The sequence below is a fragment of the Neopelma chrysocephalum genome, unplaced genomic scaffold, assembly GCF_003984885.1.
Source record: "Neopelma chrysocephalum unplaced genomic scaffold, ASM398488v2 Primary Assembly neopelma1_77, whole genome shotgun sequence".
In the NCBI taxonomy this organism is placed as follows: Eukaryota; Metazoa; Chordata; class Aves; order Passeriformes; family Pipridae; genus Neopelma; species Neopelma chrysocephalum.
In genome coordinates this window covers 7,857,095-7,882,829 of record NW_020897738.1, presented here as the reverse complement: position 1 = coordinate 7,882,829, position 25,735 = coordinate 7,857,095, and the positions used below count along the sequence as shown (strand labels likewise).

Genomic DNA, 25,735 nt, shown 5'->3' with positions numbered 1-25,735 from the left:
AGAAGTTATTCCTTGGAATTGTGTAAGTGGTATTTCAGCTCCCAAACATCATGCAGAAAGAATGTTAGACAAAATAGGTGGAAAAAATGCAAAATCCCCACACGTTCAAGAGATCCTTTTCCTACCTTCCAGTGACTGTTGATGTACTTTTAAGAGGGCAGACTGTACAAAATAAGGCCCCTTTCCAGCAGAAAGTTCTAAGGGGCCACAGGAAACCTGATTTTCAGAGCATAATTTGGAATTAAGCATTCTCTTCCCAAATTCCTACGTCCTTTTGCTTGAATCAACTTATGTCCCTCAGCTCTTGCTGCAGGCTGAGCCATCTGCCCTCCACAGCCCTCAAACTAAAGTAGTTACAGGTCATTTGCTGATCTAATGGAGTATAAAACATTTAAACCCACCAGTGGAAGTGCAGGACAAGCCAAAACTACCAGTTTTCAGGTCTATCAGCTTGACTTCATGGTGCACAGAACAGCACAGTGTTCTCACTTTTATGTTACTTGAGTTTCATTTAAATTTAGTCTGAAGAACAAATGACTGCTGGTCCAAGAGCAGTAACACAGGTTAGCTACAAACATTAAATGGTTTCCAGCTTCAAGTATGGGAATGGCAGCAGCACAAAAATCCTGGGATGCTGAACTGCAATTTGAAGCTTAACAACCCTGGCATCAGTCTTCCACCTCAGATACAACAGGGTGCAGACAAGTCCTCCTATTTACTCAGCAAGGGAAAAGTTCTATTCAGAAAAGGTTCTATTAACAATAAACATTTGAAACCTTATAATTTACACAAATTAGATCATTGCAAAGATGAACACAATATGACAATCATTTCCTCTAGCCTGCTGTTAAGTCAACAGTGGTATAATGCTTGTCACTTCAGAGTTTATGGTGTTGCAAGAAATTAAAATAGCATCTACTTTTTAAGAAGCAGCAAACCTTTTTATTTGTTGGCATCTTGAAGCCATCTTAATTTTGCTTATTCATTATAAACCCTGCAGAGACGACTGATGACCCTTTGCAATATCATGTGACACAAACTCCTGTAATCTTCAGTAACTACAAGTTCAGGGATGATATTCTCTTGTAAAACCCCAGCATTCAAATAACCAACATGCTCATGACCAGGCATTAGCAAGTGCTGCCTACATCCATTTCTGTGGGGAGGGGACATGACACAAGAGAAACAGAGACAGACAACTTTTTTTTTTTTTTAATTAATAAGTTCTTAGTTCAGGAAAAAAATAAATCACAAAAGAGAACTGGAAGAACTACTCTCCACCTTCTTTATAAAAGAACTTCCTCAAAGAGAGAGACTATATATACCTTGTTCACCACTATGTCAAATCCTATCATAAGCACCTCGGTTTCCACATCTATTCTACCACATTTCATGCTCAGCTTCCAAACATCTCTTATAAAGGAGGTGGGGATGTGCTTTAGACAGGTTAAAAATATGCTGCACCTTTACAGTATTTAAACAATTACACCAAGCATAGTTCATACATTTATCACATTAACTATCACCTGGTAAACATACATTTGAAAAGGTCTAATGTAGAGTATGTAATACCCATGACAGATACTCTTACTTACTTAAGAGCATATAAAGATCAGGATTTATTCACCCTCCCTATCTGCAAGTTAATTTCTGATCTCTTCCTGGTACAATATAAATGAGAAAAAAAAATAAAAGAATCCCTTCATTCCATTGCACTACCGCAACCCTAAATGCATAGAAAGGCAGATTAATGACCTGTGACAGGGAAAAGGAAGAGGGGTTTATAAAAGGAATCTGAAGAGCATCTACTGCACAGGTAGTTTAGATGTTAAGCACAAGTTCTGTTGATTGGTTTTTCCCCCCAGTTTTTTTTTCTCACAGTCACACAAAACACCCCTGTACAAACACAACTGGAGTAAGTGCAAGGCAGGTTGTACATTGTACTGCAGACACATTACTCTGCACCAACAAAGAAACTTCAGCACAAGAGGCCTGAACACCAGAACAGGGACAAGCCCATGCTGAAAGCCCATCTGGGGTGTGGGAGTGGTGAATGGGAATGCAAAGCACATTTCTGCATATAATGTGCAAAGGCTTGATCTCCACAACTGCACTCAATTTGCTACATGCACAGCCAGAGATGAAAATGAGATCAAAACCAGCTGGGAATGGTTGTCCTGAGAAGATACAATAACCATTAAAAAATCTAAACATAAAATACAAATATAGAAGCAACAGATCATTGTTAATAATACTAAAAGACAGAAACACACTTGTTGTTGTTAAAAGAAGTTTCAAGTAATATTCCAGATCCAACTTCAATCCTACTCACAGGAGAAAATGCCCAGAGATTAGGAAAAGAAGTCCACACCAAAGTGTATTTTAATAGCATACAGGCATGGTCAACAGACCCATCCTTGCAACAGCTATCTTAAAAAATAAAAATCTAAACAGAAAGACATCATTCTAATTAGCATTCATATTAACATGTGCATTGCTGGAAATAGTTGTTTAATTCACTGCAACCAGTAGACACGATGTGCTGCATCGTTTGTGCTCCATTATATCACAAGATATCGTGTGTGCACCTTTTAACACCCAAGTATAAATCCTGCTCCTAAAGTAAGGCATACTCAAAAACAACATGGTATCTACAGAGGTAACTTGGTATGCTTTCTTCTCATTCTGCTTCACTCTTCTAGGTGTGATGTAAAAGGAAAAATTGGTCCCAGTTGAGGCTCGTCAACATTGTAAATCAGATTATGATGAAACAGGTTAGATCATATCAATTTGGGGGGAGGAGGGGGATTTTTCTTATTTTTAATGACACTTGGGACATCTCCTGAATGAGCTCTGCAGAAGGCATGAAAAAAAAATATCTACATTTATTATGTCAGTGACACCAGTGTTCCCCTTCATCATCCCTATCTCCATCCCTACCCAGAAATGCCTCCATATTGCTACAATTTGTCCAAACTGACTTGTTTTGTGTAAGATCGCTCCTCCCAGTAAAGCTGCTATATTCTGTTTTAAATTATAGCTTTTTCTACATTTTCACCAGTGTATGCATGCTAGAGAACAGCTGCATTGCAGAGGTACATATTTAGCACACGGTATCAAAGCAAAAAAGAAATACAAAAAAAAGGAACCAGTGTGTCCTACTGGCTGCTCTATGTCAAAAGCACTGTTTGGTCTTCTGATATAAAACAATACAGAAGTAATAGTAGCAGAAGTCTGTTCTGCTTCAAGTATTACCCCAACTTTAAACGTGATTTTCAAACTTTTGTGCAATTCTTTTCGTAATTTCATGTGAATAAAAACATCAACATGTCTAAACTAAGAAAAGAAACTGTCCTACTTCCCCTGTAACACTGCACATATGGTAGAAGCTTTAAGTTGAAACAGCTGTTTAATGGATGGATTTTTTGGAATGAGCATTCATGTGGTTTCCAGCCCAAATGCAATGGGGTAGCAACGAAAGATCAGACTACCACAAAATGCAGCTACAAATATCCACTGACAATTTCCTTCTTAAATATTAATGGCTCTTGAAATACCCATCAGATACTTTTACAAAACTTCTCTATTTTTAAGTCTAACGATTTTCCTTAGTTTCTCCACAAGTAGTGCAAATACACTCCTTATTCTTAGGTCATCCCAAGATATGGCTGGGTTTTGTGTGGGTGATTTCTGTTTGTGTTCTTCACTGAAGTGACACAGGGACACTGTAGTCATGAGGATGGAATGCAATGCCTGCTGGACTATCTTGGGGGAAAAAAAAAATCTACCTTATTCATGTACAGCTGTAAAATTCTACAAATTAAAAATTTCACATCAGACTACCTGATGCAAAAATCATTGATTCCCTGCTATGGGGGAACTGAGAAGATCCCCTGAAACCTTAAACTGCACAAACAGTGTAACAGGTTTTTGTCCCCCTTCTACAGACTACAGGTATTCAGTTCTTGAATCGTGTTTGCTCACAAATGTGATTGAATTTCCTGAAAATAAAATAAAAACAAGTATTAAAATGTAACAAAAGTTCTCAGAAGTCAGGCAACAAAAGCAAGTCATCATCTTTCATGGGATATTTTAAATGTTAAACAGTTTAAAGCAGAACATTCACACACTAAAATACCTGTTTTTCAGAACCTGTTCATGTTGTACTCCACTACCATGTTATGTGTAACAGGATTTTCAACATCTCTCGTGCCCAACCCTTGTTAGTTTTCTTGTGCACACAAAAACCCTGTTATTAAACATTCCCCTATACTTCTGCATACTTAAACCCAGAAGGCAACTGAAACAGGAGTTGGTGAGTTAATTTTCCCCTGCAAGATATTAGCAATTTTTAGCAGACAGCATTACACCAGTCACTAAGAACTGGCATTAACCAGGCTGAGGATACATTTCAACACAAATGCCTTCTCTCAATGGCTTAGAATCTTCTGGAAAGAAAAAGTTTTTCTCAGCCTGTATTATGTAAGTTTTATGGGAATGGCAAGCCTGTCTTCAGGGATTAAACAGATAACACAGTTTCTGTACAAGGCACTTCTTCCCAATTTTCAAAAACCTCTCACTGTTCATTCTTTGTTTTTCTCTGACTTGGGGTTTTGTGTCCCCTGACACACCAGTAAAACAGAAGTGGGGTGCTGAGTGTGTGTGTACCTGGGGAGGAGATGATGCAAAGGGGACCACGAATTTTCCTCCTCTTGCTGAATTAGATCAAAGATGACAAAAACCATGCTGACATAACGAAACTACTCAGCAAAACAGTTTAGCTCAATTAAAAAAAACTTAACTGGGTATTTAGGAGTAGTATGACGACTATTTGCTTTTGTGGTATTTAGGAACTAAGAGCAGCAGCCAGTAAAGTTCTAGGAACAGCTGATGCTTGAAAGAAAAGATAAATTAAAAAAAAGAGAAGAAAAAAAGGAAAGAAAAACCCTGAGTCATTTCTATTCTAGATGAAATTATCCCCCACAATATGACCAAAGACGCACGGTGAGTACTTTGATATTGAATTAACTCTAACATTTCAAAACAGAATCTCCTCTGGGAACACAGACAGTCCTGTAATGTGAAGTTACAGATAGCTGTGGTACTTCAAATTACATCTGCAGCTTAAATCCAAAATTATTTTTGAAAGCTATCTGGTAAAACCCTCTGAATTTGTAAGAGACTGCCGATGAATATTTTACAAGTCTGCCTTATGATCTGCTTGCCTGAGATGTACAGACTGGTTATTTTCAACCCACAGTACCTGAAATATTAAAGGAATTATGCTAAGTGTGTATGTACATTGCAACATTAGAAAGATGTTGCAGAATCTACTATTCATTAGGGCAACTTCTCAATAAGGGATAATTGCTCCTCTATCTTAAATTGCACTGAGCATTTAGAGAATTATTCATAAAGCAAGAAGGATTTTTCAACCCTCCCTGGAACCAGTTGGCTCCTAGGTAGAAAATTTTTGTTTTGGTTTTAGGAGTCTTTAATATTTGTCATTCCACATGTGCATCTTTTCATCAGAATAAAACTGCATTGGTCACCAGTGGCCTTGATTTTTTCTAAATCAAGAAGCTTGATTTATTTTGGAAAAACATTTCTCATAAGTGACCAGATACCAGGATCCAAGTGCCCTGGATTAAAACCCTTGAAAAGCAAAGGGTTAATCTCTCTTCAGGCTCAGTATTTCATTTTCAACACATGCCAGATCCCTTGGGTCAGGGTTGTAAGACCTAGAAACTCCTCCAAAACCAGGAACTGCTTAGGAACCTGCTGTGGCTCATGTAACATGTTCCAAGCTTCTCTTGCTTCTCTTGTTGCTAATTATTCCCACCAATTTATCCCTTCAATGTAAGCTGCACTTCACTAAAAAGAGGCACTCCTTCCACTCCAGTGGGTGGAAAAATAGACCCAAGAAGTGTCAGCAATGGGTTACATCAACTTACAAGTGCTGGCAGTGCCCTTCTGACGTGCACAAAGGGCTCATTTCAAAGCTGTGCTAAAAACAAAAATGACAACAAAATCCCCAAAGCTCCCCCAGTTCTGCCTTATGCTGCAACAGTGTTACTCACACAATCCCTGGCACCTCAAAGGTTGCTTTTTGGGTTGTTCTTAGTGTTGTTTTTTTTTTTAAAGAAACACAAACCAAACTCAGTGCAGTGTGTGACTTACATGGCATGATGTGCTTTGACCTGAGTTCGACAGTTGCGCCCCCAGTAGCAATCGGGACGGGACGTGACAGTCACTGCAGGGAGAGCAAATGAAATGCTACATTTACTAAAAAAAATCATTAATAAGGTGATCTATATTATTAAGCCACTGCTAATGGAGGTTACAAGGCAAGATTGGCATAGAACACCTGTACAACTATATTGGTTCACCTTACTGGGAACAAAGCAAACACTCTGTGAGGGACAAAAAACTAATTTTGAATATTAAACTCATGCAGACTTGTGATGAAAGGATTTGGTTCTCGGTGCTGTCAACTGAAGTTTTACCACTAAGTTTAAGAGAGACTGACTTGACAGTTTAAGACACTGGGCATTTGTCTAGATATACTTCCATACAAGAGAAAAATTATTAATTTCGGTAGAGTTTGTTGCTTTCCCCCTAGTTTCACATACAACTCAGCTGTCCAGCAGGTCATTATCCTAAACTGAAAAGCAACACTAAGGAGAAACCAGGTTGTTGCTCATTCTGCACAGCAGCAGAAGCAGAGTTCTCAACAGCTGAAGACAGGGAAGCTGTTGTTAACAACAGGAACTACATGGACAAAAGTAATACTTGAAAGCAAACTGTTGGAATGGTTTCTGTTCCAAATGATTTAGGTCTGAAGGAGGTACAGCTGGCTGCATGCTATTTTATACTAAAACTGTAAATGCAAACAGATCTAGAATTAGTTAATGAAAGCATTCTTGTTCCTAGTTGAGAGCTGGTAAAATGTGGAATTGTTCAAGAGGTGCATCATTTTATATATTTAAATGGGAAAATAAATTCAATTACAGCAACTGGTTCCTGTTGACTATATCCTGGATTTTACTGAATTCCTCTTTTTGCTCTGCAGATACACTTACTCTACAGGTGAGAAATCATACTGAAAGAAAAGGTTCCATTCAGGAGTCTGACAACAACTACACACAAGTTTAGCAGCTGACAAGTAAAGCAATCAGCAGGAGATATTAGCCCTGCAAGGAGATTTGCACTGGGCCACATGAAAGGGCCAAGAGAACACGGACAAAAACATAAAACTGATGTTACTTAACTTTAAGTGACTTTTCCCCCCTTACTGTGCAAAACAATCCCCACCTGGCAGTTCAGCAGCAGGAATATTCTGCCTGTACTGGTAGGCGAGTTCTCGGAAGCTGCGAAGGCCACAACAGTAGCAAAGCACTGTGTTCCCAGTAATCCTGTAATCTGGGGGCAAAAACCAGTTTGTGCAGAGTGTCAGTGCAAGGCTTGAGAAATCAGACTGAACTGAAGAGGCTGGACAGCACCTGCCATGCACACAGAAGTCCAAACCTCCTGGTAACGTTACACTAGAGTTATGTACAGACAAGGGGTTACACACGTGCAAAGTGAACACAGCACATACCTGACAACATAAAAACTCCTCTTTGAAGAGCTAAGAGGCTTTCGTTTAACATGTTTTTCCATGTCAGACCCCTGGATGCCAGGTAATCCTGAAAAGAGCAACTTCAGTGCTTACTCTAGAAAAACCTTCAACCTTAAAGAGCAACCAAGCCATTTATTCTCAAATATTTCCACATCTAGATCTAACCAGGTGTTCAAAATGGGTTGATGCTGATTACAAGTAGATATTAAATATATTTAACTTAATTATCAAGATACTTTCAGACCACCAATAAAACCTTCTACTACATTTTTTTTTTCAGGAACAACCCCCACTTTTGCCAGAAGTTTGCAAATAGATTCACGTCAGTCACACTTTCCTTTACCCCAAATCAAGATTTCACACAGCTTACATAACTTAGGTAACCCTGCTATGGTATAAGCAAAATCTTTTCCATGCAACTTAGCATGAAATTTTGTCTGGGACAGAATGTTTAACAAGCCTTGCTTTGCTGACGTATTTTTAGTGAATTGTTTTTCTCTTAACTAATATTTTGGATGTTACACCTTAGACTTTAGAAACTAGCTTCCCCAACAATAACAACCAGACATATCTAGACTCTACAGTGTGCCTACCAGTCATTTAAACTCAAATTCAGAACTAGGTCTAGAATTTTGGCCTTCTTGGAACCTGTCAGGCATACACATTGGAGAAAATAAACACCAGGATTCCAGGGAAGTGATTTTTGCTGTTGTTAATTGATGCCCTCTTACACAGACAGGTATGATAGAGACACTCCAAGGTACTTCCAAAGCAGACACAGCAAACTGTAACTTTGCTCCAGCTGATCACTTGGGGCTCATTTAATCTGCCTTTTAGAACCAGGTTCTGCAGGTGACACAATGCTGCCACTGCAACTGTTGGGCAGCACAACACTTTCATTTCATCAGTGAGTACATCTTAAACCTTGTACATTTGTTATTATCACACACAAAGATTTTTAAACTTACCTTTAGGATATCTGACTCGTAGTGGTTGTTATTTAGGACTCCATCTAAACACTTATCACCAAGATTTATTTCTAATTAGAAAAAGAAGAAGAAAAGTTACTATTTCTTCCCCCACCCCCGTGGCCCTCACACATTTTTTGAAGGTTCTTCTATTGTCTGAAATAATGTGCACAGGCTCACGTGAGCACCAAGCACATGAGTACATTCAACATTTGCTAAAGCACATGATATGTAACTTCCATTGGCAAAGACAAGACATTGATATTTTACAATTTCAACTTTAGTCCACAAACACTACAACTACATTGCATAAACTAACAGTGCTACTAAAGCATATTCCATTAGCCTCAAGTTGCAGCCAAACCATTCCAACTGTTCCAATGTATTTCTGGAAAAAATGTCTAAAACTTTAAGTTTTAGAAGTCTGCATGTTTAAGAGGGCAAGGCTCTTTTCTAATCAGTGAACATCAGATGTTCAGTGCTCCTGCACTGATTTGCATGATTCACTTCCTAGGCTGAAATAAACCATATTTTTAATATGGAAAAGCATTGTGCTTAACAAGTGTAGTTTCTAAGCCCAATCTGGTATGAAGACACAAAGTTAAACCCTCTGAGTTAGGACACATACCACTTGAATTTTTTGTGTTTGTGGTGTGAGGACACAGCTCTTGTTTCTTTTTGCAAGACTGTGCTACAAATTAATGTATATTTCTTAAATTACCTAAAATTCAAGACAGACAGACATTATTGCAAAGTGAGCAGGCTCATAAGAAACAGATTATTCCACAATACCACAGAATGGTGCCAAACAGCCAAAACATGCCATCCGAGTGCAGCCCCAGTACAAGTGACAGAAGGGTTGCAGACAGACTGTACCTGTAAAATAACAAAGAAAATCTCTGTAAGGACCTCCACACAACAAAACTCAACAGTTACTGTTCTTATAAATCAATAACAACAGAGCCCTGATAAACTTGGCTTAAAAAAGGTCCAACTTTCTCATTTAAAATACATTCTATAGAGGAATAAAATTCTACAAAAGAAGATTCTTTTACTCTGTCTCTACAGGAGTTCAGATCTAGAAAACTCATATAAAAAACAGTCTTCAAAGTAAATTTAATAAAAAGTAAGGAGAGAGTTGTGTAGCCAAGATTTAAAACAATAAGATGAAAAATGTACACACATTGCTGAGGAGCAACATGAGGATTCTGCTCCCGCTCTGCTCTGCGGTCAGGCATGGGCTGGAAGCAGCAGGTGCATATTACATGACTTCCTTGAGCAGGACACACATATTCCTGGACAGCTAGAGGGGTTCAAAAGGGAAAAAAAAGATAGACTGAACAAGGTACACAACTGCAATCTGGACTAGGAGTCTTAGTGAATATTAACAACATAAAAATCTCAAAACTAGAGTCAAATGTCATCATATTTGCAAGGACACTGGTGTGATGGGGTTACTCTCAGTACCACGAGAGTGACCTTGATTAGTTCATAACTTAGTACAGTGTTATAACACAGCTCATTGCTCAGTTCAGGGGAGTTGGAGACAATCAGGCTCCCTTCCAACCCAACCCATTCTGTGATTCTGTAACAGCTGTATGAGCTGTAGTGTTTCAGTCCCACACTCCTGGGATGGTGTCGTGACACTGACCTGCAGGGAAGTTGGCAGATGTTGATGGTGCATCCCCCAGTGCCTGCATCCCTCCTGCCTCTGTCTCCTGGCCTGTGCCAGGCAGGGTTGGAACAGAGTGTCTTCGATACCCTGGGCACTGCCTGCACACTATATATGGTTGACTGAAAGAACAAAATAAAGTCACAGGAATCACACTGAACAAACACAAATACAACTCACATCTGTATTCTAGACAAGGGTGGTCAGACTCTCAAAGTATAAATTTGTAACTTCCTCATTCAGTAACAGATGGAAGTTTACATAACTCAGGACCTCACAGCTGTGAAGACTGCTGCAGTTGGACAGATAAAAATTTGGGGGTTTATAGTAGCAGTTTTAAAAAGGAGGGGGGGAGGAAAAAGCATGCAATGTGACTGAAAGTGAGATGAACAATAGACAGAGGTACAAAGCTGGAATAATTATCTACATGAAGAATTCTTCTGTTCCCCTCCAGACATTGAGCAAAAAGTGTTTGCTGCTGGAAACGAAGAGGAGATATTTTGGTACTTGGGAATCTCCATCAGCTGCCTCAGTACCTTGCACCCAGTGAAAGCAGCACTCCAGACACATAAAAAAGTACAACCATTGCAGCTGCACTCACAGGGTATGGACTGCTTTACCTCCTGACAAGATCTTAGCCAGAAACCTGTCTTCTCTACAGCAACAGCCAATTTGTAAGTGGAAAAGGTAATTTCACGTATCTCACACGAAGCTGTTGCACAGTTCAGGATAGAACTGTTGGTCACAAACTGAATCTTGCTGAACTTCTAGGAAGTTCTAATTTTAATTTAATTTTTTTTTTTGACTGCTCAAGGTTCAGTAGGATGCCCAGTAGAACTGCCAAGATAATTACTGCTAAGAATGAGCTTACCTGAAAATAAAAAACTCAGATTCATTCTGACAGTGATCACGGGAACACTACCAGCAATAACAGCTCAGTCTGTGGGCTTATCCAAACATAAGTAAATCTAATTCAGAGCACAACCTAAGAGCAGACATACCTGATATCTGAAGATTCACTATCTACATCTGACAATTCCAATAAGTCTTCAGAACTTCCCTCCTCGTCTGAAAAAGACCTGCGCACCTTGGGCTGCAACATGTCTTGGGTAATTTTGTTCCTGGCGTCCATGCTGCGAACATCGTCCTCATTGCGACACTTATCTGGCACCAGAACCAAACCCACACTTCAACAGAAAAGAACACCTCACATCCTTTACCTGCACCCTACTTTGTTAACACAGCTCTGGTTACTGTGTTTCCATCTCCATAAAACTTGGTTTTGTATTACGGAGTTTTAGAAGATCTTGGTTAAACTCCCCTCTCTGTTAATGAAATGTACTATCAGTTTTGTTTTCAAGAGGCCATGATCGAAGTTAATCACAAGAAGGACATCAGATACTTCTGAAAAATATACTTGAACGTGGATTTAATTAAGTAACAAATTAAAATGAAGAATTCTTAGATACTCAACTATAGTATTCTATCACCTTCCCTGAGTCATTATGTCATGTTAACTACACTTGTTTTCCTACAACCATGTCAGAGAAAACAGCAGAGTGATAAAACACACAGGTATTGTACAGACAAGTGTGAGCATGGATCAGTTATTCAGCTCTTGTGTGAAATACAAGGGATTCTGCTACACACACTGTTCAACTTGCCTGGATGCTGAATCAGATAAGCTTCAACCAAGTTGTTCAATATGTGATTTTTACAAATACGTTCCACCGGACAACGACAAGTTGGACATAGGGAAGATCTTTCCATCCACCCTGAGTAGCAGGCAGCACAAAAAGTATGCATACAGGGCTGCAAGCTGGAAAACAAACAAATGGAGTCAAAACATTAACATTTCATTTCTTCAGATCCATTCCTAACACTCAAAAAAACCTGTTTAGCATTGATTTGACTGTATAGATGAGGTGGGGGAAAGGGGACTCAGAAGAGCTTGTGAAAATGCTCATTATCCTGACCTCCTCAAACAGTTGTCACTGAATTTCGGGCATTATTACCACATGATTACAGCTTTTGTCACTCTTACATACCTTACACAGTCATGCAGCAGTTCTTGGCAGATAATGCAAGTTAATGTTTCTTCCATCTTATCTGGTTTCACATTTGATGTTTTTGCATCTTCAGAGCCAATTTTAATTATACATTCACTTGGGGGTGCTGGTGAAAGATCTGGACAAGTGTCTTCATCTACAAAGACAGAAGATTCCACAGGATATAGTTTTTGAAGCTTTTATAACTTATTTTTATTCAAGTGCTTAAAAAAAGACCTGAAAGATATACATTGATTCACTGTTCACTGGCAATGGTCCCACTAGAGGTTCTTGCTTTATACACAACAGCTTCTGCTACTGAAGACATTATTTTCACTGGACCAGAAACCAAGTCAGTAAGAAGCAAGAAACAAACTGAAGGACTGATGACAGCTGTTCTAATTCAGTTTGGAGGGGGTGGGAGTTGGGTTGCACAATACTGAAGTATACTTGCCTCCTTTTAGTTTCTTCTTTGCAGGTTCCAAACCCTCCTCCTCCCTTGTTCTTTGAGAATCTGATTCTGCTTCTTCTTTGTCAGTGATTTCTGAAGGGATTGCAGAAGTTTCAACATTCATATCCAGCTTTTCGTGTTTGTTGTGCAGTGCTCTTACACTCCCAGATTCTGAGATGGAGAAAGCAGGGACAGGAGTGACAACTGGGGATTGTGAGCCTATAAAATAACAATAGAAACATGGACATGGCTTAATACCAATACAGGACACGTGAAACCAGAAGGTACTCAAACCCTGATGAGGCACATGCATCAATCCAAACATCTCAACAGGAAAAAGGGCAGCAGAAAAGCAATGTCTGCATAACTTACTAAATGCATTCTGAACCAATCTGACTAATTGCAAGACATGGGGAGAAACAACCTATTAGTTGTGTAACCCTACTTAAAATCCCCACTCCTTTTTAAATTGTATTTATTCTTAGGACTCACAATTGCTTTACTCATCCATTAGGATTTACCCCTGCCTGCTCATAGAGAGAAAGTTAAAATGCACTTATCCACCTGGTATTTTCACTAGAACCTTACAAAGCAAATGCTGAAGACCCAGAGAGAAGTAATAGATCATTCCATCAAAATTCAAAACTGGAGTAACAGTTGATGGGATATCAAACTTTAAGTACTTGACACAATTCTTACCAGATGTAGATGGATTATCCTGCTGAACAGATGCAGACTCAATAAGAGAGGTAGAAGAAGCATTAAAGAGGTCAGATGTAGAAGTAGATGGCTGTGGTTCCTCAAAGCAAGACTGAGTAGCTGACTGTGATGAGGTAATTGGGGTCTCATCATTACTTCTTCCTGTACTTGAGGTATCTTTGGTCACATGGCATTGGTTTTCTACATTAACTTCTACAGTTGGAAGGGGGGAAAGGAAAGAAAAATATCTGTGTGACAGTCACCATATCATGCCTTCAAAATTCCAAGGAATCAAACTCTCTCAAGAGGGTTACATTAGTCATTGGAGCTTAACTCCTCTTCATGGATCTTGAATTACTTCCTTACCTACTGGTTCTTGAGTTGCATCACCTTTTGTGTTTAAGGATTCATAAAGATAAGCAACATCTGAAAGAGATAAAATAACATTTATCACAATCTTTAAACAAAAATTTGCTAACCCCCACATAAACAACTCACATAAACAACTTCTATTCACAAGTGGCTGCTTCCCCAAAGTGTCTGACAATGGAAGAGGCAAATGAGGGGTCACCTCAACAGCACCATGTTAATACTCCTACTTAGGAGGCAATTAGGAGCAGCACAGCAAGATCTTTTCTTCTCAGGAAACCAGGCAGAGCAGCTTTTGTGTGATGTTTAACTTGTGCCAGCCATGGAACCAGAGGCTTAATCATTTCTTAAACCTAAAATCTGCTCTGTGTCTGAACAAACTGTATTTTTACTCATACTGAATCAAAGTTCTTCGAAGCAGCTCGTTATTTCTGACCTCTCTTCTCAACTTCTTCAATCAGTATTATTTCATTTCTTTGTGAGATACATCAACTCAAAACTACAGATTAGGACATGCCATAAGTTTCACCCAGAAACTAATTTAGAATCTATCAATAAAATTAACTCCATCATATCCTTTTCTTCTCCATCTTACTTCATATCGTTCCAAAGATTCCCCTAACTTGCTACTTTTTGCATCTCCAACCACCTCCAAGCAAGAGAGACTCTCTTAGTTTGCAGCAACCCCTTTTACTAATCAAAAGTTAAGAATATTGTCTCCTTCACAACTACTCAGAACGGCCAAATAGGCACATCAAATCTGAATTCTTCTCTGTCTTCGAAGATGAAAAAGCAAAACCGGAGGTTTGGTAATTCAAATACTTGTTAACCCACACAGAAATCAGTGATTCACTTCATTAAAAGGGCCTGGAAAATCACCTGAGTGATTTCATCTAAGTAGCATCAAGTGCAATAGTGCCAACTTAGGAAAGATCTGTGAGATAAACAAGCCATACAGACAGAAAAATACAGCTTAGCACTGCTTCATGTAACATTTGCATCAGACAGCACAAATCTGTCTGATCTGCCTATATATAAATTAACAGCAACTTCATAAAGGAAGTATTTCAGTGGTATGGATGTATCTAGAATATTTTTCCAGGTTTACTAATTCTACTTACAGTGTAGGGCTTTCCCCACCTCCCCTGGGGCTATTTTGCCTCTTCCCTCTTTGAAACAAAAAAACCCAAATCACACACATAACCTCCCCAAAAAAACCCAAAAAACCACACACAAAACAAAAAGCTTTTGCAGCCTTTCCTTCTGGTGCCAAAAATTGCTTCAGTGGGATATATAAAGTATCACTAAGTACCCCAGCAATTTGACTTCTAAAAGAAGCACTGGACATGTGATCAGAACCTCATTAGTTACCACTCCATGCATTAGTTATACCAAAACTACTTCTAGGCACATTTCAATTTCAGACAGTTGGTCAGACTTGTCTCTGTAAAAATTGGCACATCTATGACCTCTTCTCTAGAGAATTGTTTTTAAACATTAGCAAATTATTTCTCTTATAATTGAGTAATTCTATTTTAATTACACTGATATTTCTTTTCTCTCATGACTCAAAAGAAAATGACTCAGTATACCATTTAACAAATATTCACTTACTGTTCTCTGGCTCATTTTTTCTGTAAACAACATAGATCACATCCCCAGTCTGTAATGGGTATGTCTGCTTCTTAACCACTTTCTGTTTATTAATTACTGTTCCATTAGTACTGTAAAGATAAAGAAAAGATAACAGCATAAATGTTTCCGTAATTACACGGGAGAAGGAAGGGAAAACATGAGATACTTTTAAAGAAGAAAAACTACTGGCTACCCCCCAAAAAGTAAGTGGATTAAAAAAAAAAAAAAGAGTCCAGAAACAAAAAAATTCTCCCCAAGACAGAAATGCAGAGCTACTGAAACTTCAAAGCTCATTTTCAGCTACTGGTAAAGAGGTGATAGTTGACAGACAAAAGACCCCTGATATTTGGCCAACGTCTCAAAACAATTACAGGATTGTTTCTGTACAATAGTCTCCACCCTTTAAGTATAAAACCCTAAGGGGCAATAGGAGTTCTATTCAAAAAATTCTGGGCTATGTTTTCCAATTAATGCTGGGAATCTCCTAAGACATCCTGTGGCAAAGGAACTTTTCCTGTGCAGTTAGGGATGCTATGCAGCATTGTTTTGTCTCCCCTCTTCCTTCAAATAGTGAAAAAACTAAAATTCTGAGGTTACTTGGACTGTTTGCAACTCAAAACTGAGAAGTCGGTAAGGTGGAAAAAAGTTATGCATATTGAAAGATGAGTTGGAATTAATTATTTTGATACTAATAAAAAAACCCCAAAAACTTGTAGAAGAAATTAAACTGGGGAAGAGGAAAATGCAGAGCATGGACGATTATTTTCTTTATCTCCTTTACTGTGGGTGATGTTGTATACACAAGCTACTAATGTTTTATAACCAAGTCATTCAAGTACTGAATAATTCCAGTTCGCTTGCAACAAGCCTCCTTCAGGGCTGCAGCACTTTCGAGTTTCAGACTTCAGCCATTCGAAATCTCGGCAAGTGGTCCCAAATATAAACGAACAGAAATATCTGCTTTTCCCCCTCGGCAGAGCTGCAGCACGAAATAACAGCAAACCTGTGCTGCCACCTCCTGGAGGCACCACCTGTGCCCAGGACACGGCACTGCCTCTCTGGACAGGGATGCTTATTTAGAAATAAGTGTCTTCCCTTCTCATTGTTTCTTCTTTTAAGAAGCAAACTGGAAAATTCTCTTCTCATTCAGCAACGTGAGCAGAGAAAGGAAACTAGAACTTTGTATTGCTGACTGTTTTTTGGACACAGAGTCAAAATCATGACATTAAAAAGCAAAGGGGAAGCAAGGCCTTTTGAATCACTGCCACAAGTCTTGACCTGGGTATTAGTTCTTGGCATTACTGCTGCAATTGCTTTCACCATCCACTGTCTTTCACTATCTACCTGGTTGCATCAACTAATCCAACATAAATGATCACAAAAAAAAATTAAAAAATGCTATTTTAAACATCAAGAAACAAACAAAAATCTTTGGGTCATATTGGTATTTGCTCTATTAAAAAAACTTCGAGCTTCTCCCACAGGCAAGAAAACTATTTTAAGGTTGTCTTTTAACCTCAGGCACACAGATGTTGACTTGCCTGAAAGACATGAGGAGCAAAGAACCAGCAGAGCAGAGAAATCACTAAATGAATACCAAAGTTTAGCAATTAAGAGGAAAAAAGAATTTTAGCCAGTCTGTTAGAAACTACACTCATTTTTAATTTCACATTGATGGAAGTGATAATATTTTAAAAAGCTTATGTTGAAGTGAAGATTGTGCCTCCTTCAGTCATCAAAGAAGCAGCAAAGCTTTACACCAACCCCTAGAACCTGTCAGAGGTCCTTTAACAAAACTAGGAAACATCAAATCTGACCTCCTTTCCAGAAGGCACAACAAAGCATGAATCTCCCATATGCCCTAAGAGTTCTAGACCTTCTTTTGTAATCAGACAGCTAAACTCAAGTAACAAGACTTGTCTCTTACTGAGGTTTAGCTTCTACAGGCAATTCCTAGCCCAAATATTTCACTAAGCACAGGGGAAATATGTCACAATGATCTATTTCATGAAATCTCTCTGTCATGACTGCAAAGTTCCAAGATGGTTATGGGGGACAATAACTCAAGTAAGGTATTCTTGGAAAAAGAAAAGAATAAAACCCCAAAACACCACACATCTAGTGACCACTCAGGCTTGGTTTCACAAAGCAAGCTGCAGAAATAACTACCCAACACCCTGCCCATCCAACTGACTACAAACAGGCAAATGTTTTCAGTTCTGCATTACACAGACTCCAGTGAGAGCTGCCTAATGAATTACTTGGCACACACGGACCCAAATGAAGTAGGAACAAATTGATATCACCTAACACAGAAAACCATAAGCTTTTCTTCATTACATTAGCCAACTGAATCAGCTGTATTTATAGCTCAGCCAATAATCAAAGGGGAAAAAATTATCCAACTGCACCAGATAATTATATTGGCTTTTCATTTCCAGTTTCAGGCTTTAGCATGGGGCTTTTAACAGATATGGTGACATTTCAGATTAATGTTGTGGGTATTTTTCAGCCAGACACACATGATAAATTGTGACATTTGCACATTCCTCTGATGTTTCAAATTAAGGTTCCCATAAAATAAGTAGAAACTACAATGAGAATCCCAAATATGAAGGCCATTCATTAGGAATTAATATTGAATTGAGGCCAACTGGCTGTACAATTTTTCAGGAGGAGATGAAAAACAGCACTATCAGATATAAATCGTCTGGGCTGTGAAACAATGTCACAAAAGGTCCCAATGTCACTTTTCTAAAGAGTGGAAGAAAAAAAAAAAGTCTGGCCTTGACTCAATTGCAATGTGGTTGATGACTCTACAGTTTCATTAATGAACCATAAATTCCCTTTACTTCCCAATCCCAACTGCTGTGCAGAATTGATGGGAACACTCAGAACAGGCTCACCTTTGAAGTAGGTGAATTACCTGTGTGTTGCAAGACACCTTGGTATCCTTCCAAGAAAAATGCCAGTCTGTTACTTTTTAATAATTACTACCATCCAGGAAAAGATTGTGATTTATGTTAAAGCGTCTGGGTTAATAGTTTCAATAGTTATCAGCTATTTAAATGTATATTATCCTGAACACACTGTAAACTTAAATGAGTTTTGAAGTCTTTTAAGGGGCAGAATCCTGTCTGTACTGTAATTTTCCATTCTTTTAACACTCATGGAAATAGTTTTGACTGGTAGGGTGAGAAGAATTTAGTAGCAGAAAGGACACCAACTGCAGATCAACCTCCAATTTATCCACAGAAAGGAAATATCAGCCTTGGGTAAACAGTTTTCTGTTCTGAAACATCACTTACTACTTACAATCTTTAAAAAAAATTCCTAGAAGATAAAAAGACGAGGTCTTTAAAAATAAATTACATTAGTTGCCTTCAAAATTTCTTTTTCAAAATGGAGAATCTTACAACTGCTTCTACTTGGGGCAAGCCAACTGCTGCCTCCACTGTGTTAGGTCAGCTTGTATAATTTGTTTTCTTTCAAGAAGAATAAAGCAACTAGTGCATGGTTTGGAAAATAAAGCAGAAACATATCCCAAAAAAAGGGCGAGTCTGGGAGTATTTTATTGCACTATTTGCTAACTCTTGGCTTTTGTTACTTCCAAACTTCTACTTGCTCAACAATTTTGAGTTCTCTACACACTTTCCTTCACCTGAAAATTTATGGTAATTCTTTCCAAAGTAGATTCAAGAACTCACTATGCTAACAGGGAGACAGAAACCAACGCTGCCTGTCTACATATATCTGATTATACTCTCTGGGTTAGCTACAGTACAGAAACAAAGTCCACTCAGTCCCACTGTCCCACACCAGCTGCCTCCTTCAGTGCATTCCTCTTCACCAGAAAAATCTGAGCTTGACCACAGCAATGTTTCCAAACTGTTTTCCACTTCAGAGGAGAAAAAGCTGACATTGCAGTGTTTTTCTGGGACTCTGGGCATCTGTATTGCCAACCCAAACATTCAAAAATCATCTTCTTTCAGCCTGCTTGATTTTTTGGAACTCATCTGTTATTTGGCACAAACATGGCAAGACCCAGAAGAGCCTTGTGCAGGTTTGGTTTCTTGATTCAGCAAATGGCAGCAACACTTCACACCAACTCCCAGGAGGCAGAACACAGGATCTTACTCCTCTCTGTTGGATGTACAGAGGTGTAGCAGGCACCAGCAGCTCCCTGGCAGAACTCCATGGGTGCAGCCTTTCTGCTACACTAGCTGGTAACAAGCCTCACCTTTTCATGAATATATCACAGAAAATTAACTTTAATTTGGCTTTGTTAGTTTTCTGCTAGCTGCACTTTCTGCCTCAGGGGGTGGGTAGGGAAAAAAAAAAGTAGGCAGGAATGTTTCTGCATTATGCACAAGTTATTTACCTTGTTTTATCCTAATGTTGGTCTAAACCAATTCTGCCACGGACACTTTCTCAAGCTTAGATTTACAGCTACACTCTTAGACTGTCATGATAGCCAATATGGCTTGATTTGTTGCTTGAAACATCTTGAAATTTAGGATTGTATTGAAGAATGACAATTATAAGCCATTTCCTAGATATCCCAGCTAGGTCTTGTATTTTTCCCAAAAATTTAGCATTCTGTCCCACACCTTCTTAGAGTATAATCCCTCCAGGAATCTATCCAGGATATCCTGGACATACCTGTAGCTACAACCTTGAAGAGGAGAGGAAATCCACCCTCATCAAGTTTGTGGATGACAAGAAAGCAGGGGCAGGGCTGGGCTGCCCCCAGGGGCACTTTGGCCAGAGGAATGGGCTGATGGGAATGTCATGGCATTCCACACAGACACACTCCAAGTCCTGCACCTGGGACAGAAGAACCACATGCAGGTGAGAGACTGCCCAGAGAGGGCTCCTGGTGGATCTTATGACTAAGCACAAGATCTCACCCCCTGGACTTCTGCCTAGGCTTAAGTCAGCAGCCTGCCCTGGCAGGGGTGAAGGCCTACAGCACACTGGGCTGGATCAACAGCAGTGCAGGCTGAAACTCCAGCAAAGCAGTTATTATTCCCCTTTACTTGGAATTCATTAGTCAACATCTAAATATCACATCTAGTTTTGGGTTGCCTGGTACAAGGAAGGTCTTGATAAATTCGACCAAGTCCAGCTATTGATGCTTCGAGCAACAAACAAGATTTTTCTTCACAGACTAAAAGGAAGACAAGATTAGAAGTTCACAGAAGAACCAACCTTGTATCTTCCAATGACACTCGACCAGATTCTTCATCCACTATGATTTTACAGTGATCTCCAGACACCAACTTGTTGCCAGGGAAAGATAAGTCACAACCTTAAAAAGAAAGGAGATTTTCCAGTGTGCTTAAAAATACACATTACACAGTCAGATCAGCATTCTACATGGCTATAAATGCAACACAAACTGACTCATGTACATCTGCAATAGTTCAAAACTTCTACTGTCACATAGACAGCAACACAGTCTACTGTGTGGTACAGGAATACAAATGGTGAGATAGACCCATGTGCTGATATAAACTTATTTCAAACTTTTGAAGATGTCTCAGTTCCCTTCCCCCCCCAGTTGTAGCCCTCACAGATGGAAAACAAATTATAATAACTCTGTTCCAGACTTGTACAGAAATAAACTCACAAACATTGGAAGTGTTCAATCCAAATCCTAGAGGCACACATGGCAGAGCACTCAGCTCTTTTTCCACATCATTGTGATACTGTTTCACTGGATTTAACTTCTGTTTCATTCTGGTATACTGGGGGGAGTAGTAGGAACCAAGAGCTGATAAATGGAAAAGTATCACTTTCCTATCTTACAGCCTTTTCCTTTTGTTTGTGTTTAAATAGGAAAATTTTCCTCATTGCTGTTGACAACACTATTATGTTAATAAAGCTGAAGAGAATCTCAAATCCAGGACTAAGATTTACAGATACACAGGAGAAGTGCCATGACAATGTTGATGTGACAGAAACCTTCCTATCTATGACTCCAGGGCTCTGACCAAATCTCTTTTTACCTCACTTTACCACTGAATGTTCAAGGCCACACTCAATTTTCCCACTGATCTCTCTCACAAATTACTCAAAGCACTTGCTTACACAAGAACTACAATTAACAACCATGGTCCAGAAGGAAAGCAGCTGCCACCACAGGTGCAGGTGATGGTTCAACACCAGTTTACTCATAATATTCAAGGAAGAAGCAACAACTACTGTTCCCACACAACTTGTGATGCTGGGAAACCCACTGAGAGCAAGCAGATTAAATTTGGTTCAGGAGCATGCCATCATTTCCATTCTATTTTATAGAGTTAGACTGTCACATGGCAGCAGAAGGACAAAGTGCTCTAAACAAGCACTTCTAATGCTCCTGAAGATTTTATAAGCAGTACTTCTGACCCAAAATCTGTAACCATTCATTTTATGAATCCATTAGCTAATAGTTACAAAAGCAAAAGAAAATTTAAAAATTAATCTTTTTTTTTCTGCAAGATCACTCTCAACTAGACATCAATTTGAAGAATTTACCAACAGCTTAATGATAAGCAATCTCAATATCTATCACCAAATGTGAATTGGCAAAACGTTTTTCATACAATACACTATCTGAACTTCTAACAGAGCTACAGCATCAGGTGTTTGTTCAAGACTATTTACAGGATGTGACTGATCAGCCAAATTGCTTGAACTGATAAAACAGGAAAAAGAAAATTACTCCCGTCAGGGCAGAGTAAAAAACTTAAAGCACTTCAATGATTGTTGCATATAAGTAAGCACGAAATCCTTTAAAATAAAGGCACGCAGTAAAAGCCTTAGACTCTGGGAATAAAGCTTTCAAATCCACTCTCACAGAAACTTTCAGTACTTGTTGGCAGTCTTTATATGGCCAAGAAGAATTAAGGGCTTTTATGTGGGTGTTTTCTTTTCTGTGAAGCAGAAGCATTTTGCATTGCAGTTCCAACTTATTTTAACCACAGAAACGAAATGAGAACGTAAACAGGGCTGGTGCACAGAAACTCTCCTGAATCAACAACCATTTTTCCTTATTTGTACAAAGTGCCACAGCCAACCAACCTAAAAGGCATATTCACTTTCAAACGTGCCCGTGTCCCAAGGTAGTGAAAAAGGAAAGGTCGGCATGAAACTACTTCTTCACAGAACCAAGAAAAACTACTTCACACAACCAAGAAGTAAATTAGGAATATGGGATGGCCTGGCAAGCACCTCCAAGAGCTGAAAGCACCAAACCCGGCCAGTTTCAGAGCACCTTCCTGTGTTTTAAAGGCCAGGAAGGGGGGTATCCCTGCTGTCTCCCGAACACCTCTCTTCCCTGTCCCACCTTTCTTCCTCCCGATGGTCCATTCCCTTTTCAGCAGCAGGACGTGCGGCTCTGCCCCCTCAGCGCCCAGCCGGGTCAGCTTCCCCCAGGGCTGCGGCTGCTGGCTCTGCTCGCCTCCTTCCGACCGCTCCATTTGGATTCACATCTGACAAAAACACAAACAAAGCCAACCCACGCCCCACCATCACGCAGCGCCCGGGGAGGGCTCGGGGAGGGGCCGGGGCAGCCCCCGGGGGTGCGGGGCAGCGGCGCGGGGGGCCCGGCCCCTGTCCGGCCGCTTCCTTTTGTGCGGGGCCGCAAATCCTTCCCTCCCTCCCCTCGGCCCCCCGCAGCCAGCCCACCGCCTTCCCTGCGCCCCCACCCCGCAGGGCCGCTCCCCGCCCGGGGGGGGGAGCGAGCTGAGGCGGCTCCGTCTGTCTGCCCGTCCGTCCGTCCGTCCGTCCGCTCCCTCCCCCGCGCGGGCAGGGGCGATGCCCGGGGGCGCGGCGCCCCCGCTCCGTCCCCGCTCCCTCCCCGTTCCCGTCCCCGCTCTCACTCCAGCGCCGGGCCCGGGCGGCTCCTGTCAACAGACGGCGCCCCATCAGCTGATGCGCGCGGGGCGGGGCCAGCGCGACCATTGGCCAGCGCGCCCGGGAGGGGCGGGTCTTCCGCCGCCCACCACCGAGCCGCGCCGGCCGGAGCGGCCCCGCTTCCGGTGAGGCCGCGCCGCGCCGCCCCCCATAGAGGAAAGCGGGCCCGCCGAGGGGCTGAGGCGGCGGTGACGCCCCGGCGGACATGTTGGGTGAGGGCAGGCTCGCAGGCGGGACAAGGCGCTCGCCGCCATCTTTGCTGCGGGCGCGTGGATTCCTTCACAGAGGGTGGTGTGTGCCGGCTGTCCCCCGACAGCGGGGTCACATATCACCACGTGCAGCAAATTTAGTTCAGATCCTCGATGTTGAAGAGTTATTAGTTTGCCAGCAGCGGCTACACTAAAGGAACGTACTTAGTGTTCCAGGGACGGGCTTTAGAAAGCAAGATCCCCCTGAGGCGGGATCAGTGCCCGCTGATGGGGTTCACGCACGGACAGCCCCAGTTTCACTCAGGGGGCTCTTCCAAACCCAAACCTGCCCTTACTGCGGAAAACAGCAGGTGACAGAGCATTCTGCACCTTGTCACTTTACTCTTTGTTGCCCCATCAACCGCCTCATTTCAACATCCCCATCCTCATCTACAGTAGTTGGAAAGTAGCTTTGAAAAGACCCAAAAGAGCAAGAAAACCACCCAAACCAGCAAAAACACCCACAGAAACAAAAGAGGTCCTTTCCGCTTTGTGTAAAACACTATCACCCACTACTACCCACTTATTGATCTGCTTGTTTCTCTGTATTGGTTTGGGGTTTTTTCCGTGGGACATTTGTATGACATCTACCATCATTTTTTAGGCGAATTAGTGCTCCGCATAAAGTGGCTCCTTAACCAAACAAATTGTGATCCTTTTGCACACTATCACTAGCAACATTCCAGTTGTGAATTCCTTTATCGTGTTCATCTGAAGGCCTCAAACAGTGTTATCAAATATATCCCTCATCAAAAGAGAGGAGGAAGGGTCCGAGCCCTCCTGGATGTCCTTGCTGGTTGCTGGTTCTCTTCTTAATTAGTTACCTAACGTACAGAGGAAGTGAACCCTTTTTTCCCCCTTCACCCAAATGATTTTGAAGTCTGGATTAAATGAGAAGACAGAAGACATGAAAAGGGAAACAGAATACTGAAAACAAAACCATTTGCAATTCTTGGCATTCATACTCCTACTTGGTTCACAGATTTTGGTTTTACCTTAACCTTTCCTGGAAGCCCTGTAGATCCCCTCAGCCAAGCAAATCTCACAGTAACTCCAGGCTGTGCAAGAGAGCTGCACGGCACCACCTGATAAAGCAAAATTATTCGAATACAGCAGTGTTTGGGTCTGCAGTTTTAACTGATATCTCAGTTAATATAACAGTATTCCTCAGTTCTCAATTGCATGGGCCTCAGGTCAGGAAAAAAAAAGTAGGCAGACATGTAAGTCAAAATTGATACACGTTCTTAAGAGCTGTGTGTTATTGACCTTAGCCTATAACTCTTCCCTTAGTAACAATACTGTGAAAAAATGGTTCTTTGAGACCTAACTGTCTGCATTCCTCCAAAAGAATTTGTCTGTAAAATACCCTGCTTGCTTTCAACTTTGTCCTCACTGAGGAATTGTGCCTTTTATACATTCGAGGAGAGGCACATCAGTGGAAGTTACAATCACTCAAAAGCATTGTCATGGTGCTTCATTTTTATTACTGCTCACAGTGACTGGTAATTGTTATCTCTGAGTGGCAGAGGAAAATACCAGCACATGGGAGATGCAACTAACAGCCCAACAACCGAATCTTTTGTGTAAACTGTAGCATTAGCTAAGGGAGGAAGTTGTTTTGTTATATTGTGGCATTGAGAAAACGTATTTTCCGAATATTCCTGCCAAGAGATCCCTCTGCAATCGTACCAAGGAATTACTGCACCTCGGTGATAGCACAGAGCAAGCGAACGATTGGTCCAGCTCCTGCAGCTCTCCCACAGTATCCATGTAAAAAGACAGCAAGTGAAACATACAGCCAGCTTAACGAGTCCTGTGTGGATAGGAGACTCAATTAAAATTAAATTATACAACAAATTAGGTTTTAAATGCTGCGCTGCTTAGCCAGCCAGACAAATAATAATTAGAGATGTACTGATCTGCTGCTGTGTGCAGTTGACTGCTGTAACTGCTCTCCATGTGCACTCACCACTCTTCCCTCCCAGAGCAGGGTAGTTTTGTACCACATTCCAAGAAATCCATCCCTCACCAGGCCCATTTTGTACTTGTCACCCTCCTGAGCTGGGCAGAATGTGCAGGATCTCTTTCTGGAGAACATCTTTCCCATCTGTTCCCTCAGTTT

At 40.7% G+C, this 25,735-nt stretch overlaps 1 protein-coding gene across 1 annotated transcript; it reads right to left on the bottom strand.

Annotated features, from left to right (window-relative positions):
* Positions 1–824: 824 nt before the first annotated feature.
* CHFR (checkpoint with forkhead and ring finger domains) lies at positions 825–23,408 on the bottom strand. The gene is made up of 18 exons (XM_027689405.1): positions 23,332–23,408; positions 22,797–22,941; positions 20,675–20,774; positions 15,443–15,552; positions 13,826–13,885; positions 13,460–13,672; positions 12,764–12,979; positions 12,310–12,466; positions 11,926–12,080; positions 11,263–11,425; positions 10,241–10,383; positions 9,773–9,892; positions 9,382–9,465; positions 8,590–8,660; positions 7,601–7,688; positions 7,315–7,422; positions 6,181–6,253; positions 825–4,001 (listed from the first exon to the last, which is right to left on the bottom strand). Exons 2-18 carry the CDS (start codon positions 22,927–22,929, stop codon positions 3,959–3,961), a joined length of 2,037 nt encoding a protein of 678 aa, XP_027545206.1. The 5' UTR covers positions 22,930–22,941; positions 23,332–23,408; the 3' UTR covers positions 825–3,958.
* Positions 23,409–25,735: the final 2,327 nt, after the last annotated feature.